The sequence below is a fragment of the Nipponia nippon genome, unplaced genomic scaffold (assembly GCF_047370975.1).
Source record: "Nipponia nippon isolate SJK-2023a ecotype South Korea unplaced genomic scaffold, ASM4737097v1 scaffold_4, whole genome shotgun sequence".
NCBI classification, from domain to species: Eukaryota; Metazoa; Chordata; class Aves; order Pelecaniformes; family Threskiornithidae; genus Nipponia; species Nipponia nippon.
This window is the reverse complement of record NW_028262358.1, coordinates 59,573,628-59,595,653: the sequence shown is the minus strand read 5'-3', so window position 1 is coordinate 59,595,653 and position 22,026 is coordinate 59,573,628. Positions and strand designations below refer to the sequence as shown.

Genomic DNA, 22,026 nt, shown 5'->3' with positions numbered 1-22,026 from the left:
ACTGCTGCTCACAGCGATGCCCAGCTCCTTCTGCCCGGTGCCGCACAGAGTTGCCTTCAAAGGGCTCTGCCCACTCGTGGGTAGTGGTAGGCAGCGGGCACTTTGCTAAGATATCTCACATCAGTACCCAACAAGGAGCGGGGGAAATGTAGCGGCTGCTTACCTCCGACTGGCACTCAATCAGACTCTCCATGTTCCCAGCATTTAGTGTCTTTGACTAGGCAAGAAAACAAAGACACTATGTAAGTAATTGAATGCTATGGTTTAGAAATCAGAGCTTTTCAAAATCACTCTATTGACAGAGCTGAAACAGTAAAGACACTCACAATGTTACAGCCGCTCAACACTTTCATTAGGAGTTTGATCGGGGGAGCTCTGGACACTCTGGTTTCCTTCGGTCCTTTTGTTTGCCTGTTTATTGAACAGGGAATGGACAAAGAAAGAGCTTTGTAAAACTGCACCCTTCTTGTCTTTCTCCCCTGCAAGCCGGTCTAGCATTTAAGTATGATCCTGAACCAGCAAGCTATCCCACACAAGTCAGTCGTAAAGCCCTTCTCTGGAAGGCACTCAGCCCTGCTGCTCTATCTGCCTCTTGACTAAAACAGAAAAGCAGCTTTCCATTTTTAATCCCTGCAAAAAATGAGCAAGTGGTGACAGCTATGTGAGGTTGTTGTTAATCTGCAAACACAAGGCTAAGCAATCAGTCAGCTCTGCCCACGAGCGACGCTTAGCAGTGGGCACACCTCTCCCCCGGCTATATTTTTGTCCCTCTCTGTACAGCTGCATCTGGAGCACTCCACCGACTTCAACCACCACACCACAGATTTAATCCCAGGGAGTACTTACCCAAGGAGTGAGTCCAGCCAGAGCTCCTTCACCTCCCGTGAACTGCGGAGGAAAAGAGAAACAGCATCACTCCCCACTGCTACTAATCCTTTGGACGGAGGCAGGCAACTAAACAGTTCTACCCCACGTGTGCTGCCTTATATATGCAGAAGGGGCAGGTGGAAATTCACAGACAGGAAGAAGCATCATGGGGCAGGACTGTGATGGTATGAAATTTCTGGCTTCCTCTTTCCTTTTAGAGGAGCTACTTTTTTTTTTTTTTTCCTTAAAGAAAAAAAAAAGCACCCTTATAGCTGTTATGGATGGAAAAGATGAGACAGTCGCCAGGTAAAGGTTCCATCTAGCATCACCAGCGTGAGGTGGGATGTGCAGAGGGGGCTGCACTGTGGGCAGCTTCTCCTTACCGTTAAAGGGCAGTGGGTACAGTCTGTCCCTTGACTGCTCAGAGACCTTAGATTTTGCAGTTTAAAGATGCACCACCCGATCAAGTGACGCTAAGAACAGTTAAAAAGATGGGGGAGTGGAATAGCCAAGATGCAGAGAAATGTTTTTGTATATTTTTTGAAAAACTAATGGCAACAGTTTACTGTCTGCAAGCAGATGTTGACACACACTTTGCCGGTGCCAACTAGTTCTTGAGAATCTAAGCATCGGACTTCTAGAGAAGAAGTGGTGTTACATAATAATTTAGTAATGTACAACAACATGTAATAAAAATTCTTGTTTAAAATATGTCTTATTAAGAATTATGTGTCCAAGTAATAAAGTTTAATTCAACTGAAGAGATAAAAAAATCCAGGAAAAATCCATCTCTGCTCTCCCTGTACCTCTTCAGGGTCTGTTTCTGACTCCCCCCAACCCAGGCACATCAGGAACATAAGGAAAACAGTACTCACTCTACCAGGCCATTATGAAAATTCATCAACGTTTGATGTTAAATGCATGGTATTAGTTCTACTGATTCATTGACAGAGACAAATTACATCCCGGTATTCTGGGTACCAGTCTTTTGATCTAGTGAAAAAGAGGGCCTAAGGCTGAGAGTCAAAGGGTTGGGAATATTTCAGCGGTGGACTTAGGTGGAAAGCAGGCTTGTAAAACTGTGTTCTCTCTGCTGCTTCCCCCGGTGGATGTTCTGTTTCACGTCTGCAGGGGACGAGGCTGTGTCATAGCACAGCTCTTTGCAGATGCACGTTACGGCTACATCCGCTGCTGAATTCACCCTGAAAGCCGTTCTTTGTTTAACCACATCAGTCCTGGCCCGTGTAGTATTGACCCCGGGTTGTCATAAGAAAGAGACAGGCGGTCTAAGCTCGACTCTGGCAGAAATCCAAGGTGCAAAATTCTCTTTTGGTTAGACAGAGATGTGTCCAGAAGGGCAAAAGGAGAGCTGCCCTGCGTTTGCAGGGGAAGATGGTGTAGATGACCTTTCAGGTCCTCCTGAGGCCCGTCATTTCCATGCTCCTGTAGAGACACCGGTCTGTAGACTTGTTTAGGGTTGAAGCTTACAGGAATCTAAACCACTTACTTACTCTTCAGGCCTGTGCATTTAACACTGATCTTTTACTCACTGCTGTAACTGATTTTTTGTTAATTAGCAGTCCCATGACATCTGTCATTTCCCTACTAAATTCCATGGGTCGATGCACGTTTTTGCAGAAATATTGTCAACCTGCGTCGTGTTCTCCCGAGAATTTCTTCCAAGGCTCACTGGCAGCTGCAGCACCCCCGCAGATAGTCCCAGCAGGATTTCTGGGACAAGGGGCATCTGTGTTTCAGTACGTCTTTTAAAAGTGTATCTAAACATATCTGTCTGTTAAGTATCTCAGAGGCTTAGGGGACCTAAGCAATTCAGTTCTGCCTTGCCCTCACTTCCAGCAATGTACACAGACGTATTTCTGAGCTCAGTTTGTTGCATGATTAAGACACAGGGTTTGATCTGGAAAATGTGCGACTCGTGAAGAAAATGGGAGTTTAATGGGTGGTGATTAGCCGGGCCAGAAGCTTAGATTACAAACAAGGCACAGCTGTACACAGAGCGTAATGCTTTGAATTTCCCAGGAGGTGAAGATACAGTAATGGGTGGTGTATTGATAGCACATCACCAGACTGTCCGTGGGCACATACTGCTGTATCTCTGTCTAATTAGTTCCCATCTATTAACAGTTATGGGGATATAATGGCCATTGTATGTGGAAGGTATGTGTATAGGCCTGCCCGCCCATATGGAAAACAATCTGGGTTGTTTGTTTTTTTTCCCCCTCATGGTTGCATTCATTTTTCATAGCCCTTGTATGGTGTGTATCACAAACACTTTATTTGTGCCCAAATGACTTTCAAGCAGCTTATTTCATTATGAACAAACATGCCCCATCTGAATAGCAGACATCCTAAAAAGCTATGGTTTGGTGGAGTAATTGTATGGTCGCGCAGAACGAAGCTTGGCTGTATTTGTGAAAAGCAGTAAGCGAGGGTGTGCTGGCTCCTGTCGAGCACCGCAGAGCTGCGTGCGGGGTCCCGAGGTCAGAAGGGCTGCTGTGCCAGGTGGGTGAAGACAGGAGGACCAGCACAGCGTGAGCTGCCCTCACACCTACCAGCCAGAGCAGCTTCACAGCTTCTTCACCAGTGTGTAAAGGGTAACATAAACGTAGCTCCCAAAGCCGGTCTCCACAATTAATATTAACAGAAAAGGTCTGCCGTATAGGATATTTACAAATGAAGGTCCCTTACATGAACAGCTGCTCTCCCTGAAGAGACCGATTCCCTCTCTACCACCCAGCTCTGCTTTGCAGGCTCAGAGCCTTTGCTATAGTCTGCCCCTCAGTTTGCTACAGATCTTATACCACGATGCATTAGAGTACAATGTTTTTTTGGTACCGCAGTGTACAGTACAGCGTGGGTTTTGCACCACAGCGTTGCCCTAGGGCAGGCGGAGCAGATGGCAGATGGCTTGGGCACACCTGGAGCTGTTTGCAAGGCGATGTGTTTCTCCCACACCATCCCTGACTAAATGAATGAACTCTCCTTCAAAGACACGGGGACGTTTACACAAAGATCAGGGCGTGGGAGAGGGGGTGGACTTACAAGGGTTTTGTAGGACTAGCCTGTGTATGAGCTCTTCCCCTCCTGTACATCAAGTTGCTTCCCTCAGTGCTGCTGAAGTGCTTTGCATACACCGGAGGGAAGGCAGAAGCGGGGAGGTCCCGCAGAGCAGCAGACCCTGGGGAAATCCAGGCCTCTCAGGACTGGGTTTGTTCCTCAAAGTGTGAAGGGTTTTCCTTGTAGAAGCCAGGACATCAGACTGATGCCTCTGCTTCCCCCTGGGCCCAGGCAGCCCCTCTCCCCTCCCAGGCCATGGATGCTTTTATGGTCCACTTCCAAGCACCTTGTCCAGCCAGGCTTTGGAGAAAAGGCTTATGTGGCACTTGCTGCCAACGCAGACCAAGTGGTGATTTTCCCCTTTCTGTGAGCTACAGTCAAGCGAGGTGCTTTCTCCTGTTTTCTCCTCTCTCCTCTTACACTGCAGCTCAGTGAAGGACCCCAGACCATAGCAGTTAAGGAGCAGCATCAGTTGGGAGGAAAAAAGGAATCAGGAGCAGATAGTAAACAAAAGAACAAAAGAACAAATCTGCTGTGGCTGGAAAGCGTCTGTTTTTCTTCTCCCCTTATCAAACCACAAACGGGAAAATCCCAGCCACAGCTCACTTTTGTTTATTATTTCAACACTACTTTCACAAATGTTTGACATAATGGCTCTTAGAAATGAGGGAGTGTGTGAATGAATCCTGAAACCTGCCTTCGCCCTGTTGTGGTACCAGCAAGGCCGCAGCAGGAGCGTAGCTGTGAGAAAGGTACAGCAGGACGCGCCTGGAGCAGTGACTCTTTCGAGCCCATATAGAGCAGAAAGAGCCAAGTTCTGCACCGCTGCCTCTCCGTGTGGAAAAGGATTCCAGTTTTGTCTTCACTGGCACAATTGCGGGTCTCCCAGGGGACGATAGGAACATTTACCAAAATAAGGAAAGTAATTATGCCAAAGTCAGAGAGTTGTTGGGTTGGTTTGTTTTTGGAAAGGAAAGCTGTGCACGATCTGTCCACAGACTCAAAGAACAGGGTGGTGTGTGGGTTGCTGAGAACAGGTCACATTTCTACCCGTCTTCTGAAGGCAGCTCTAATTTCCTACCGCTTTCCAGAGTGTGTTGCAGACTGCATAGGCACGGTTCAGGGTCTGATCACAGAAAAGAGGGCGGCCTGAGCTTTAATCAGGCCAGTCCCTACCCCCTACCTGTAACAGTTCAGACCAAGATCCATGAACCCAGCTGGTACTGAACTCCTGTAGTTTTAGTCAGGTGGGACCTGGGCTCATGCTAACCCTGCCTTTGGAAAGTGAAACCCATGGGCAGTTTTTCCCAGCTCTGCTCTCCTGATTTTTATCCTTAATCAGATATCAAGATTAGATTGCAACGTGGGGTAGATTGCACCACCCTTCTACACACTGGCTTACAGGAAAAAGTTACAAATCAAAAATATTGTAAATACAGCCCAAGGTGTATTCTGTGCCCTTCCCGTGACACCCTTTTGGTAGCATTTGCTTTGCAGGATGGTTTGTTTATTCCTTCATGGGTGCTCCCCCCAAGACTAAGTTGGCAGCTCTGAAGTTTTTTTACCAGTCATCAGCTGACTGGTTCCAATGGGGTTTTTTTAGCTGTGAAGGGCAGGCATATGCCGACCATTTTTCCAAAGGTCTGCGCTGGTGTTCAGTCGTGTCTGAATTCAGCTTGCTGTTGTATCTCAATGGTGCTTGGGTATCACTCATTCCTTGGGCTCCCCGAGGTCGCCAGCACAAAGGAGTCTGGGAGTTGAATTGCCCATCATTTCTGACTGAGCAGATGCAGATCTAAATCTTTGCTCGCTTACAGTAAACAACAAGGTAATAGAGAACATGTGTAATTAAGTCTGAATTCTATTGTTTTTAAGATTTCTGGTTGAAGATACTCAAAAAGTATTGAAAAGTGAGATGCTACTCACTTCTTTTGTTACTCCAGTAGGTTTCTCACTTATTTTGCTTCTTTATGTTGTCCATTTGCAAATCAGAAACTGAGATGGTGCTTTTCTGCCAAGTTCAGTTGCTCTCAGGGGCAGATTATATTTCTTACTGAATCCAGAGAGGTGTGAATCTTGATTTTGCTTTTCAGGATTAAAACAAATGTTTTCTTTTCGATTTTGATTGATGTAGGCTTGTATTTCTCCTGCTTCTGCACCTTGTGTTTTGCTTTGAATTTCAGCATCAAAACGATCTCAGATCTCACAATGAGAATCAGTGGAAACCAGAAGTAACCTGGATTTCACATTGAATTCTAACTTGCCTGTGATTTTCAGGCATAAGTCATCTCACTTTCACACAAAAGATGATCTGCAGACTGCCAATGGCCTAGGAGCCCGTCCAGAATAAGACCAAGAAAACTTGGCCTGAGTGTAATTTTGGGTTTCATTGTGTATGATGTGTCCCGCTGATACAAAAACTAGGAAAGAAAGCCAGGCTCAGGACTGGCAAGACCTGACAAGTCCCCTGGCAGGGCGGGAGCTGCCTCAGGCATAGTAAGCGCCCATGGCTGTGTACACGGCTGTCACCACAGGCGCCCAGGAGGAGCAACCAGAAGTAGTTGGAATTTCCCCATTGTTTGCTTCCACTTGTCCTCCTCCGAGCCCCAGTGGGATGATGGGAATATCACCAAACCCTTCATCATAGTGATGCCCTTGTGAGTTTGTCATTCCTGAGCTGTACCTGTTTCCTAAGTAAGAACTGCCAGTAACAAGATCCTCATCGCCACTACATTAACATGAATGGGAACATTTACGACCACACACCTGGACTCCATCCTCCAGGCAAAAGCAATGTTAGGCAAGGCAAATCTTTCCAAGCACAACTCTGCTGGCTGCAGCTAAACTCCCCTGGGCACATTCAACCTCATACTTTGGGAGAGTTATTTGCCATTGTGCCCTCTGTCCTTGTGCATGCACATCCACACACAGCAAAATAAAATGTTCTTCTGCGAAGTTTTGGCCACTCATCAAAGTCAAGATGATAAATTCGAAACAAACATCTCCATATTAGCTGGTGATTGCCATATTGTTGCTACTAGCAACAGCTGCCGTGTTAGTGTTTTATATAAACACCCCACTTTGGTATTGCTATCCCGTTTCAAAGCAGGACTACCTTATGAGGATTTCAGAAAGCAAATGCTTCTTATGGCACGGGCTCTGTCTCCTGCCACAGGGCACCACGAGGTCTCTGGGCAAACAGGACCGTCGCTACTGCTGTGGAGGGGACACGCGGAGGGTGGAGGTGCTCTGCACCGCGGCCGCCGTGGGGCCGGGCAAGCCAGCCTCTGGCACCAGCACTGATCGGCACAACTGGGGGGTGGCGAGGGCTGCCCCACTGGGAACCAGGGCAGCCAGGTCCTCGCCTCCACATTTGCAAAAGCACGGTGACTCTTTGAGGCCAGGAATAAGAGAGGCATTCCCACCCTCCAGAGCAAGCAGGACCCGGGATCGCCTGCTAGCAAGAGTGGGGTGGGGGGAAGAAAAAATGCTTTTGAGACTGAGTTCAGCTATATCAGCTGATTGCTGGAGAGGGCTCGGCTTGAAGGCCAGGCTGTCCTGTTCAGGCCTGCATTCCTGCAAAGTTGGCCATTAATTACTGCTGCTGCCATGCAGACCTGGTGCTGTTATGGCTGCATTTGCTTACTCCACTCGTGTGTGCCTGCTCTGAACCCTGTCTTTGCTTTCAGATCTGCAGTCACTGCACAGAGATGACAGTGAGGAGTATGTAGAGAAGGTACCTGCATGCCACCATGTCCATTTCCCCATTCAGTGGTGGCTGAGGCCTGAACAGAAGATTTTGTTCTCTCTTTCCACTTCCTTTTAAAGGTTTGTTTGTGCTTTGATTGAGCTTTACCTTTTCTCCCATTTATCAGATGAGTATGTTTCTTTGGGATTTTTCTCTCTGAAAACAGTCGCTGTGTGTGGTCTTACAGTCATGAACTGCCTTATTTAGTATTAGCAAGAAAGTGTGCGAGGGGAGGATGTATCTTTAACCAGGCCAACTGATATAGGTGCAAAACCCTTCCTCAGGTCTGAAAAGAAATGCCTGTCTTCAGTCTAAGGACAAGTTGAGAAGTGCTCTGAATTTTACTAGACACATTAATCAGTTACATGGTTACTTGTTGAGATAAGATAGGTACCCCAGAAGTACCTCAGGAAGGGTCTTTTCAAAGAGAGATTGAATCCTCTTACCTTTAGGCACCATAAGGTATAAAAATGCTAAGTCAAAAGATGTACAGTCCAGCACCTGCCGTAACATTTGTGTAAGCCAAAGACCATATTGCTACACGGAGCCTTAGTATTGCTTGGGCAACACTGTGAACCGATCCTCTCCTTGTGTAACTTAATTGAACTTAGTGTTCAGAGAGTAAAAATGAACACTCATTATCCTGTAAGTTATGCCAAACCTAAGATGCTGGTACATTTGCAAGGGGATCCTGCTTCCATTTGGTAAGTAACAAAGGCAAAGCGCCTATTCTTACTGCATTATACACAGATCCCCAGAGTGTATCTTTCAAACGTAACCCCCTGGAATTATTGTAGCTCTAAGTTAGTCACCTCCAATGCTATACTCAGCGAAAACGTTTGCTAAACTCAGGCACTGAAATACAACATATCACTCTAATTGACTCCTGTCTGTGCTATTTTAGGAGAGCCAGATGTGCTAGAAGAGGAGTTTGAGAGGCCTGTGTTACGTCCCAGTGGTTGTCCCTCCTCCCTGCAACATTTCTGTTTGCTTCCAGAACCAGGCATTCCCGCAGTTTTCTTTGGACGAGAGTGTGCTGCAATGTAAACCTGTCATAACTGCGAGACTGACGTGAATAAACAATGCAGATAGATAACATTTCTGTATTGACCTTAGACGAAAAATCCTAATGAACATCACAAGCACGGAAAAAGTCGTTACTGTAACAACTGAACATGCTTACTCACCAAACCTACAGTGCTCAGTAATCGCCCTATTAGGGAATTTTCAGACTAACCAAAAACTGTAATTGCATCTTTGTGTCAGGGGTTTGTGGGTGAACTCCAGGAGGTGCTTTGTTTTGCCCTTTGATTTTCCATGTATCATCTGAAAGGTAGCTGCCTTCTTTCTGCCTCAGTTTCTCATGAATAATGCGCCAAAAATAAAAGGTCACTGCACTGCATAAGTTGCTTTGATATCATTTGGTGAAAAGTGGTACATAACAGGAGAACCCAGTAAAGAGTTTGGCAGCTGTTGCCTCTTCTGTCTCCTATGTGCCACGTAGCAAAGAGAAGACCTTAATTTTAGCCTTAGCGGCAAATCTTTGACAAATGAAGGCATTTTCAATGCATTGTCTGTGAGGACAATATGTTATTTTCTGGGCATTACTTCTGTCCCTCGAGGTCTTTGCAGTTCTACTTACCACATCAAAACGCGACAGTCACCTTCTGGCCAGATCAAATACTCACTTATTTTAAGCATGTAGGTTATTGTCAAGAGGAAACATGACAATGTCACAATGAAATAACCATTCAATATGGTAACTGAACTAACCATTTTGTCTAGATTCTGTAATAAAAATGTTTCTGAGCATGAACTCCCCTCCCTTTGCCTGACCTCTGGGAAGGGATCTGACATGGGGACTCCAGCACGGTCATAGCAGAGGCTATGCTTTAAACATCAGGCAGATAGTGGGATATGGTGTCACACGATGTCTGCATGCTCTTTGAGGAGCTACTTCCTTCAAAGCGAGCTTGAGAAGGGCCACATGGCACTGCAGTCATTGCAACCGCTGTGTACCTTCACGTTCCTAAGGAGGCTCTTAGCCTCCTTAGCAGGAAAGTTTGCAAGACCCCTTAGCAAAAAGGGTCTAATTCTGCATGGGACTGAGGGGCCTCAGTGGCAGCTCCTCAGAAACCCCCAGCCCACAGCTATGCCCTCTAAGACACTGGTGTCTAACTTCTCACACGCAATATTCTTTGTCCTCTAATTTTTACTTTCCTATGCCAAATTCTTTATCTTTAGCCACGCAGAACTTTTACTAGATTTAACTGGATTTAGTCCTTTGTATGCTTTTAATCTTGGGCTCCTAGTCTCGCAGGCAAAGCATATGTGACTGCACTTTTTTCCCAGTTGTTTTTTGCTCCTCTATCACCCCCAGTAACTTTTAGTCTCTACATTAATTTCAGTCACAACAGGCAAGTCAGCAACTCTTCCCCAAGCCAGTGAATTTCCTACAAGCATTTTGGAAATTAGTGGGTGGTAAGGATTTTTTTTCCCTCAGAAAAAGTCATTAAACCATCTTGAATGGCTAATCAGCGTGTGCATCACGGCCACTCAGTCACTGTGCCTGTAGCTCTGGGCTAGCTGTGGCGTGCCTGATGGAAATGGCATGTAATCATGGTGGAGATCAAGGTCTTTGCAGAGAGGTGGATCAGGACACAAAGGACACAAGCTTGCAGGAAACGTCACACAGTTGGTTCCACTGTTCCCAGAACAGCATATTCAGATTTTCAGATAAAGCTTCGGTGACTGCGTTCAGGTTTTGAGCTACAAAAATGAGTAAACAGAGGGTGGAAGGTGGTTAGATGGACAGCCCATTCTATCTATCAGCAAGGCCTGTGCCAAGGTGTGCCTCTGTCATCAAATTCATGTCTGGAGGGCTGTCAGAATATACAAGAACTTCTTGTGTATTCAACATACAAGATGTGCTGAAGGTAAGAGGTAGCTGCCAGTTTTCATAAACTTCCTATTTAATCTTCTAAAAAACCACTGGGATGGTGACTGCAGGGATGTGTGTATGGAGGTAGACTTCTTGCTCTATACCCTAACAACAAGCCAGAGAACATCCCTTTCCACCAGTGTGACACCGCCTGTGTGAGCACTGAGATGTTCAGAGTGTATCAAAGCACTTGATTCAGTTCATCACTTTTCAGCAAAGAACATAGACAAGTGCTTAGCTGAACACACTGAGCTGGAGTGTGAACTGAATACATTTGGTACCAAGACAGAAATCACTGCTTTATCCTTGCAATTAATAGGTTTCTTCCTTTCCTCTACTCTCATCATAAACAAATGAAAATCAATGGCATTTGGGCTTATGTATCACCTGAGCTTGAAATTGCCTTCTTCCATTTTCAGTACACTGGGGTACCTGGTCAAGAGACAAAGGCTCATTTTATACCCCAAAGATTACTTATTTTGAACAGTGAGGGAAGAATCCAATAACAAATTGGTACAATATCTTGTACCCATATCTTGGGGAGGAGTGGCTGGAGAGCTGCCTGGCGGAAAAGGACCTGGGGGTGTTGGTTGACAGCCGCCTGAACATGAGCCAGCAGTGTGCCCAGGTGGCCAAGAAGGCCAATGGCATCCTGGCTTGTATCAGGAATAGTGTGGCCAGCAGGACCAGGGAGGTGATAGTGCCCCTGTACTCGGCACTGGTGAGGCCGCACCTCGAGTACTGTGTTGAGTTTTGGGCCCCTCACTACAAGAAGGACATTGAGGTGCTGGACCGTGTCCAAAGAAGGGCAATGAAGCTGGTGAAGGGTCTAGAGCACAAGTCTTATGAGGAGTGGCTGAGGGAACTGGGGTGTTTAGCCTGGAGAAGAGGAGGTTCAGGGGAGACCTTATCGCTCTCTACAACTACCTGAAAGGAGGTTGTAGTGAGGTGGGGGTCAGTCTCTTTTCCCAAGTAACAAGAGATAGGATGAGAGGAAATGGCCTCAAGCTGCGCCAGGGGAAGTTTAGGTTGGATATTAGGAAAAATGTCTTCACTGAAAGGGTAGTCAGGCATTGGAACAGGCTGCCCAGGGAAGTGGTTCAGTCTCCATCCCTGGAGGTATTTAGAAGACAGGTAGATGTGGTGCTCGAGAACATGGTTTAGTGGTGGACTTGGCAGTGATAGGTTAACAGTTGGACTCGATGATCTTAAGGGTCTTTTCCAACCTTAACGATTCTATGATTCTATGATATCCTCTCTTCGGTCAACCAGTGATTTTTGCTTAGCGTACCTTAGAGAATTTTGGCTGGGCTTTGGCCAGTATTCTATGTAGATAAAGTGATTTTAATGAAACTAAGGAAAAAAGATACCTGTATTTTCCAGTTTAGTTTCTAAATGCTGAATTATGTTGTACTGATTGAAAAAAAGCTTTCATCAACTTGAAAGTAGTTGCTTAATTTCTTACACAGAGGTAATCCTCCAAAAGGAAATTACAGTCAGACACTGTGGTTGTTTTTTTCTCTTCCTTCTCTTTTTTTCTTCTTTATTATTGCTTAGCAGATCCTAGTTTTAGTTCCTCAAAATGCAGTTTTTGTTGGTTCTCTTTTTCTCAATGCATAAGATACCACTAGTTTTGCAGAATGAATTTTCCCGCCAAAAATGCCATCCCTCGCAGTGGTTTGTGCGGCTGTTTCTGTATCTGTGTAGGTATAACTGAAAAGGGCCCGATTCCTGCAGCCTGGCTTTCCACGCACCCCAGGTATAAAATGCCACCATTCTGATTTAGGTGGCGTTCAAAATTAAACAGGGATAAGTGACAACAAGAACGGGAAAAAATCCCAGGCTTTTGGTGTTGGATTGTGCCTTTATGAGAGAACACCTATAAAAGCCTGCTGTCATGAAATATTCTATCACTTTTAGTAAAAATTTCTGTCCTCAAAACGGGGAATTTCCATTAGAAACCACAGACTCTTTCACAATGATACACATGTATGAGGGCTCTACTTTATATGGTCAAGGTACTACCCTGGTCTCTGTTCCTTAGAAGAGAAGAGGGGATGGAAACAGCATTTGCCCACTTGTGGGATTTTATATCCTTTGCCGTGACTTCTGCACCGTCTTGGCAGGAGGAGGCTGGAGTTGGCCTTGGTGGCTGTGGGGAACGTTGTGCTGGGGAGTTACCACTGAGGGCTCTGGTGAGGAAGTGGAGTTGAGGACCAGATCCTCAAAGATACTTAGGGACCTATCGCCTTTTTAGTCACCTACCCACCCTGACTTTAAATAGGAGTTGGGAACATAAGTGCCTTGGCAAATTGTGGATGAGATCAGTGTCAGGGAGAGGGCAGGCAGGCTCTGGCAGTGTGAGGTATAACTCCTTTCAGGTTGCTCTTCTTCATGACCGCTGTGCACTGAGCATGGCTGAGAGAAAACTAACCTGCTCTTGGGCAGTGCTTTTCTTTGTCATCCCTTTTATTTTCAGTACCAGTGAAAGGAGGTACAGAGAGTCTACATGATGCATTCCCAAATCATTTCTACAGAAAACAGATGGTAAAAGCATGACCTAGACTGCATCTGATAATTACAGAGGATGGATTTAATATCAGGGTACTTACCTGGAATGCCAGGTCTGGGGACACAGAGAGAAAAGGGACAAGGATCAGCATCTAGGTTTTGATTTAAGTTGTCACAGAAATATTGCACGGGAATGCTGCAAAGCTGGGATTCAGAAATGAGTTGCTCCAAATGGTGCTTGAATCAAGTTTCAGTCAATGACTCGTCTCTAACAAAATGAGTATGATTCAAAGATCTACCACCAGGCAAAATCTTATGAATGAAGACATTTCATTGTGACCCTAGTGGAACTCTGCTCTGAATGAACTCTTCCTTGGACTAACTTATGGGGCCACAGCGAGATGTTTCCTTTAGTGTAACTTCCTTTACTGTAAGTGGGCACTGGATCACCAAGATCCTGTAGCACATTCCCACCATGGTGCCATGCTGTATAAACCTTTCACAGGACTTTGACATGCTAATAATCTTGTGCACGAGCAGCAGCCATTCCTTCTCCACAAACTTGACACATTAGAAGTGCTATGCATGACCACAGGAAAATGAGGAAGGTACCATTTTCTTTAATAAGTACTGTTATAATGCAAAGTGTAAAATATGAATCCTGCTAAGGTCTTGTGGGAATTCAGGAGGTGTTTCAATCTGCCCACAAAATATGCAACAATAACAAAAGTGTAGAGAAAACCAAGAAACCATCCTATTGTGTTGGCTGATTATGCATAACAGCACGTGCACGTCATACTTGATTTGTACTACAGACTCCCCGGTCATCACTGGGCTCACCTCATTATTGCTGGCTAACCTGATTCCTATTAACCAGCTGTCCTCCAGGAGTCTGAGTGTCCGCTCACACTTCTCTGAACACCTCAGGGAATGCACACCCTTCAACTTAAGAGCAGCTAGTAACAAATCTTCAATGTACCTGCTGACTGTAGCCCTCTTTAGAAAGATGTTTTAAGGGGCGATTGATTGCGATACCTGTTTTTGCTATATATGAATCTTACAATCTTTCATCTGAGGGACCACAAACCTTCTCAGTGTCTTTGCTGTTCAGCATATGGAAAACTACAGAGTGGTAGAAATACCTTTGCATTATTTTCTTAAAGTCCACTCGTCTTTTGGGGAGGGAGAAAGTACCAAACATTGTCAAAGACCTTCCCAAGCTTGGGTTGCCTTGGAAATGCTTTGTTGGCCTGTCTAAATAACAACTAAATGCAGGAACATTTAAGGCCAAGTTCCCATCAGTACCAATCCAGCAACAGCAGCAGCCGCCGTGTTGAGAACATCTGACAGCTGTCAAAACAGTTGCAACAGAGCAGGGAGATGGGAGATGGTTTAGCCAGTTGAACAGCTTCCACCTGAACTGCAGTACATACTGCTCCTGGGCCCATGAGATGGGGAGGCAGCAGTTGACAGATGCTGGATGAGGAGCTGGCTGACTCCTCAGATGCAAATATGCTTATCTTTGAGACAGCAGCCCTCACTTGGTGCAAGCCACCGTGACTTGTCTTTCGACTCAACCCTTACAGTGACAAAGGGTTCAAGTCCTTCTTCAAGGAGACAAACATACCAAGTAATTATTAGCAGAGAGAAAGAATTCTTTAATACCTATGCAGATACGGTATTCTCTTTTTTTCACTTCCTTTTCTCTTTTCAGACCATGGTCTGACGATGAGGTGGAGTAAGAAATGCAGATACTAGTGAAAGTTACATATAATGATATGCAGAGGTTGGGTAGATGAAAGAGAGTGCTCAGTGAGGAGCAAGCAGCTCTGATCACCCCCATGTTACTCAACTAGCGCAGTGCCCATAGTCGAGGACAGTGGTAGCATGGAGGTCAGAGACCCCTGTGGGAGGTAGGCAGGAAAAGTGACAAGCAGAAAGAACCTGTCCTCTAGCTGCTCAGCTGTTTACATCTGTTTTTCCATTTGCTGTTCCTTTAGGAGACAGATCGAAAGCCACGGTAGAGACTGTCAAGAGGGAAGACAGGCTGGAAGGGGTCTGCAGGGTTTCTGTAGAGCCACCTGAAGTTAGTGAGAAAAACTATGCATCATGCTTGCTCTGAACAAGAAGGACAGGGAGCATAAGGGTCTTCTGAACTGTACCTGTAGGCTGTCTTTATTAATGCTCACTGTTCCTTTTTTTCTCCTGTTTGTGGACACTTCTATTCCAAACAGAAGGGGAATGAAAGAAGAAGAAAGAAAGTGATCTTGATTGCCGAGGCAAACTGGGAAGTGACTGGGAAGTGTCCACTTCATGGTTGCATGGGCAAGCCTATGTTAGCTGCCTTGTCTCTGTGTGCTCTCATAACGTCTCTGGTCATATGACTACATAGATGTTTTTTTCATAAGATCCCTGTCTCATTTTGGATTTGAAATGAATGCATAAGGAGTGGGCTTAAGATAAATGTAAATAATATTCTTATCTTTTTAGTTCAAAAATTTTTAATATGTCTCATCACAACCCATGTGATATTTTCTAGCACATTTTTATTCCTGCATTGAGATACACAGCTACCACACAGTTTTCTGTGATTATGTTTCCCTTCCACACTGTTTCTTATGTTTCCCCTCCAGGCTGTTTCTCTTCTCTTTGGCCCATCCAGCCTGAGTTTTTTTCCTGGAAATGGATTCCTCACTAGACATATTATTTCCCTCATGATTTCCCGGAATATGTTTCACAAGAGGGGCAGAAGGTCAGTTACTTCTGCAGTTTATGGAGATGTTTTTCTTAGAGGCTCAACGTATCAATAAACCAACATCACGGAGAATGATGTTGCAATTAAAATCCACCCACTGAATTTAACTTTCGTTTTACTAGTTTGCAACAAAAGACAGGAAAGTGGCCCAATAGTGGTAGGTCTGTGACTCACATTAAATGTCTGTCTAGCTTGATTTTCCCACTGCTGTTTATTTCAATGTAGCTCTTTAATCTTTCATCTCAGTTTCTTGGGAAACACCTTGGGAAACTGGAGTTTTGTGCAATCTGAACAGAATTTTTTTCTGAAAATTTCTAAGACTCAGAAACTTTTCATGGGATGGGTAAAGTGTTTCTCACCCAGCTCGTCATCCCATACCTGAAAAGATCATGAATTCCTCACAGAAGAGGGGCCGAGGAGGCCAGGGAGGTTTGGGTTTGGATGTCAGCCACCAAGGGCTAGTAAGCCTAAATCCCACCTCCCCTTCGGCTCTGAGCACAGACCGTAAGTTTCTCCTGGAGCACCACTGGTGCTGCACATGCCTACACCAGCCCAGTCCCACGCCAGGATGAAGGAGCTCTGCTCCTACACGGGAAATCCACGTGACTGGCTTTTCCCCTTCCCTTTTCCCATTCTTACTTCTGCTGAACATAAGGTTGCTGTTGGTCTGGAGTCTCGCCATACCAATATAATGCCTGCCAGGGCTGCAGTGTCAGGATTGTTCCTCAGAGTGGTCGTGGCAATGTCTGAAGGAGGTGACCAGGGCTTTTCCAAATCAACGCGCTCCTCTCTTAGCTCTGGCAGAGCTAAGAGAGCTCTGTAAGTAAAGTAAATCTGTGGTCTCCTGTGACCAAGAGTGACCACTTTTCACTTGGTAGGAGTACACAAAAGACGCACTCCTGCACATCTGCCCTTCTCGCTCCAGCAGTCTACACATGCGCACCTCTCAGCACACTCCCTCCTGCAAACCTGGCCTCGCTGTTATGGTGTTGCACGCTTACTGCATGGCCTGTTTACAAAGGGGAGAGGAGCAATTCAAAATAATGTGGTCACAGTCTAAATGCAAAGTGGTGCCTTTACTTTCACTTCCCGCATTCTGACACAAGCCTGAGGTAGCCCAGATGGGATGGCAGATGAATGCTATGCCATACAACTCAGCATAGATGTGTGAAATGTCACCAAAATTCACCAGAAAGTGCCAACAGGGAAGCTGGCAGGTCAGAGAAGGATAAGAGAACTATGGCATCTGAAGCTAAATGCCTCCTGCTGTTCTTCACACCTGGACGCTGCGTCCTCACTGCGCACAACCCACAGCTCACCAAGACCCAGACTGTGCCACAGCTGAAGAGGGGAGCAGCAAGGACTCATTTCTAGGTTGCCTTCTTAGGGCAACCATGGGAACCATCTCTGGGAGAGTCATTTCACCGAGGCAGAGCCTTGGGAATGGAGGCGCAGAGTCTCAGATGGCAGAACCCAGCAACAGTCACTGCTGTGAAGACATGCTGACTGGCACTGCCATGGTTTCTGACCTATGACATATGTCTCTATTCTTTCCCTCCATCCTGCCATTTATGCTAGCATTGATATCCCAACACTGAAATGACAGAAGCATGAGACAAGCATACTTTCAGTTTTTGGGATGATGGTTATAAACAGTTTTGTGTGTGGCAACACTAAGGGTTCACTAAAGGGGCACAGACTGAACCCTTATTGCTCAAGGTGCTGTTCAAACACAGCACAAATTAACAGCTTTCACCCAAAGAGGATGCAGTCAAAGGCTGAGACTGAGTAGACACAGCCAGTCCCATGGAGCGTCACGAGGAACCAATGAGACCTTCCCTGTCAGTGCAAAAGGTAGTGGGCATAACACCCATTGGCTACTTTCTCTGTCTAAACTGACACATCTACATCCAAGTTAGTCATCTAGACTCTCTCCATGTCCAGAGAGAGAGCAAGGCATGTCTACTTGGGGAGGCATCCTGTCCTACAGTAGGAACCTAAGACAGCTCAGAGGGTTTCTGCAGCTGGAACTGCCTCTTTCTCCCCATTGGCTATAAAGGGGCTTAAACCACAGGCTCAGATGTTCAGTATTTCCCACAACACCGTAAATGTGTGGTAAATGCATAGTACGTACAGAGTAGCATACACAGCATGAATGGTAGCACTCTTCCTTCAGTCTAAGAGGAGCCTGTTTTCCAGATGAAGAAATAAACTGAGATGGAATAAAAACTTCTTGCTCTTCTCTACAGAAAAGTGCTTCTTTCAGTTCCTGATAAAGACAGACTTTCTCCTTGTGCAGCTCTTAGGAAATAACACCAGCGTTTTCCTTCCACCTGTACTGCTCACAGAATAACAGTAGCACCTTGCTCTTAAACTGTTCTCCTCAGCAGTGGCTCTCACTCTGCTCTTTTATGCACTGAGGTGAATCTCATTTACTCGCCCAGGTTCCCTTCAGCAGCATGGGTCTGTACCACTCTCATGCCTCCCTTATGACAAAGGAAGCTTGGGATTCCCACGTCTGATTTTTCCTGACAGTGTTGTAATAGCTGCTTTAGGCTCCCATCACGCTACCAGGGATGCTCTAAGCTGGGTTCTCCCCTGTTGTGCCCAGGGCATGGTGAGTGCAAAATGCCCCCAGGCCCAGACAGCAGCTGGATTTATGCCTCCAGTTCGACTAATCAGAAGGCAGAAAGGCAAAAGAGGAATGAGAGTAGAGGCAGATCTGCAGTTGTTATTGCACGTCAGCAAGGGGCTTCTCCGAAGGCTGCACAATAGCGGTGCCAGTGAGAGGACATTCCAGCCCACTGTGCATTCAGAAAGCAATTGGTGGTGACATTTCTTCATGCCCTCCTCCTCCTCAGAGAAAAATTGGCAGGTTTCTGAGGTGTTACACTTTTTGTTTGCATGTGGGAGGCTGATAAACTAGAAGAGGGGTCTGCTTCCTTGTGCTGAACTAAGCAAGCAAGCAGAAAAAAAAATGGTGCCTTTAATCTGACCAGGTATAATCATTTTTAGACTTGCAACAATCTACACTGGGGGATGAAAAGGTAAAAGTTTGCCCACTATCACCTCATGGAGACTGGGGACCTTTGCCTGTCTCTCTCTTTAACCCTGCTGAGGACTCCTGAGAACAAGTGTTTAAGAATGCATAACGCTACACAACGGGGAGGATGGATAACTTTTTGCAAGGGCCACGGCGGCTAATCTGCTGAGTAACTGTCTAAAAGGCTCATCAGAGAGATTTTTCTCTGCAAAGCTGGTTCATGTGACTGACGGCGTCATATGATCTGTGGCAGCTGGTTGCTGGCTTGCCTCAGTGCCTAGCGGCTTGTTGTGCAAGCATGAAAGTTTTCTACAACTCAGAAATGCTCGGTTTCTTTTAAATGAGCTCTTTATTTTGTTGCCAGTCAGGTGACTTAGCTTGGCTTGTGTTATTCTTTCGAAAGTGACTACGTGCCTTTTGCTGTTTGAAAAATTTGCTGATTTGCTCATTCCCATGACCAGAATTCTACATTTGCTGGGACACGTTGGTCATCATTGCCCCACTGGGTCTTCCCCCAGTGCTGAGATGACCATCACTTGTGTAGTCCTCACAGCAGCTGACCGACTACAAAGCACAGTATATTTGAAAAAGCCAGAGATGGGGTTTCAGATTATCTGGTAACACAGAGAAAAGCCTACAGTTGTCACATTCATGCTTCATCAACTAGCATTCAGCCAGCCCAAACTGAGTCAACATCTTCTCTCTTTGGTCCCTGAGAAACTGTTATTTGTCAACACCACCTTTGGATGACTTCAAGCTATTTTTTTACATTTTTCACTTGGGGGTTTAACCTTTCACAGATGACTTCAAACTTTTGCAGACCTTCAGAAACCAGAACACACACAATAAAACCTCTATCCATCAGCCCAAATGCAAATAACTTATTTTCTGTGACATACTGCTGACACTCGTACGGGTTGCATTTTAAATATGCTGAACACCATTTGCGCTTATCAGTCAGTCACTGGGGCACTTTTTCTGTCTTGCCATGTTCCTGAGGTACCTCAGTGTCCCCTCGGATAAGAGCTTCAGTTGGTTGTGGGGTTAGCACAGCAGCACTGCTGCCATCCTCCCCACCTTCAGGAAAAAAGGGAGATGGAGAAGATGGGCTTTGCAAGGTGAGAAAAAGACATGCCTGAGGTGGCCTCATTCTTCTCCAGGTCTCCTCAAATCCTGGCTGGTCCCTGGGACCACTGCCAACCAGCTCACAGACCTCTCTGTGCTTCTTGTCTCTGCCGTATGAGGCACCTTACCGTGGGGTCTCATGAGAGAGACACCCTTGGAGGCAGAGCGGAGGAGGTCAGCCAAACAAATCTTCTTTCCAGAGTATAAGACTTAGCAGAACTAAGTGTCTTTTGCAAGTATTTTCTAATCTGGAAGCTGTTGCAGCCAGACCCCAAACCCCAGGGCCAGGAGGAAAGTCAGGAAGCTCTAACTGATTCTCCAGACACCACCCGCCCTCAGCCTGTGCACTCTGTGCTGGGAAGGAGCTGAAATCAGTGCAGATGGTCCTCCCAGCCTTGGGAAGGTCTTCCAGGGCTACCAGACGACACTGGGTACACAGCCACTGTAACAGACAACCTCCCAGCCACTGCTCTGAGCTGATGGCAATAAAGCAGGGTTCTGCTTTTGGAGTGGGTGGCCATATTTCACTAAACAAGCTATTTTTATTCCATCTAGTAATTCCAAATTGAACAAGAAAACTTGAATTTTGGGGAGGCTGGCCTAAAACAGAGCTACCTGAATATTAGCATCTTTGTCTCCTTAGCAAAATGCATTGTGTAAAGAAAAGACAACAGGATCCATCCCATTAAATGCATAGTTACATACACAGACATCCATATACGCAGATAGGCAGCATTTATGTGACTACACAATTCTGTCATTTTTACTTGGAAGGAAAATACAGACATCCAGGGTAGATTTGCAGACTACATTTATAATTCACATCCACAATAGTTCTGAGCCATACAGTGCCCATTTAAGGGGACTACCCTGACCTTTCTCCATGCTGATTGTGTTGAGGTGTCTACAGAGCAAATCCCGAGCAACACAAGCAATCTGAAGGCTTCTGCAGTGTGGGCTGATCCTGAGGGTTTGTGGTTCTCTGAACAGCCAAGCGTAGCCCCCTTCCTTACATTAAATTTAAAACATACTCAAGGCTGGGGAAGCCCAAAAGTCTAGGTGGCAGCAGCACTCAACAAGAACACATATCTTGTGAATGAGGCTAGCATTTGTATTAGCTCTGGAGGTATTACCAGCTTTCTTCTACTTCCCAATTTTAGGAACAATTTGGGGAACATTCTTTGTTGTGTTATTCTGGAACTTCTGCTTGCAGTTGCAATTGAAACCAAGATCTGTGAAGACGTGTGGTGGTGGGAAGCCCCTACAGGTGACCACAGCTAACCTCTGTATCCAAATACTCATCATCTCATGGAAGCCTTGAACACAGCTGAATTTTCAGCTTGAGCCATCTCATTGGGGAAAAAAGTGTACATAAAACATAGGAATGTAGGAATTAGCAAGTTGGACCAGGCTGGTGAGCCACCTGACTCAGGTTTCTATCTCTATTGGCAAATAATGCTACTTGCTTCAGAAATAGTTGCAATTCTCATGCCTTTATATGAAGCTTTTTCTTCTAAGCCCCTAGTTCATTAATTTTGTTTATTCTTGACAAAAGAGTATAGGAGAAGGCTGATTTAGGTTCTCATTTCATTAGAAACTGTCTGCCTAAAACAAGTAGGAATGATAATACACTGGTAACCATTTCAGTTTTACCAGTACACCAGCTTCTGTCCCCGTGGGCAGAAGAGCACAGTGTTCAAAGGAAAAATTGCTGTTCGGGACCCAGAGCGTTCTTCTGGGGCAGCTTCTACCCCCAAAATAGAATCAATTAACAAATGTTTGTCTAATCCATGCAAGCTGTGACACATATGCTGCCCTTTTGCATTAAGTCTTGGCAGCGGGACTCTGAGCTTGCTGTCCTTGAAGGCAGAAGAGCCTTTCTCTCTGCTAGAGCCTATGCTTTTTGTATCACTCAGTTCTCTCAGTCATAACCAGAGAGACCCTTATCTTGGTTGTTC

At 45.7% G+C, this 22,026-nt stretch overlaps 1 protein-coding gene across 2 annotated transcripts in view; it reads right to left on the bottom strand.

Annotated features, from left to right (window-relative positions):
- Positions 1 to 22,026, bottom strand: part of TAGAP (T cell activation RhoGTPase activating protein) — a 53,699-nt gene that overhangs the window by 6,663 nt on the left and 25,010 nt on the right. For both annotated transcript variants that reach the window (XM_087776437.1, XM_087776438.1), the window contains exons 3-5: positions 847 to 888; positions 327 to 411; positions 164 to 217 (exon numbers count right to left, since the gene is read on the bottom strand). In XM_087776437.1, coding sequence (XP_087632563.1) covers positions 164 to 217; positions 327 to 411; positions 847 to 888 — 181 coding nt within the window. The remainder of the gene's footprint in view (positions 1 to 163; positions 218 to 326; positions 412 to 846; positions 889 to 22,026) is intronic.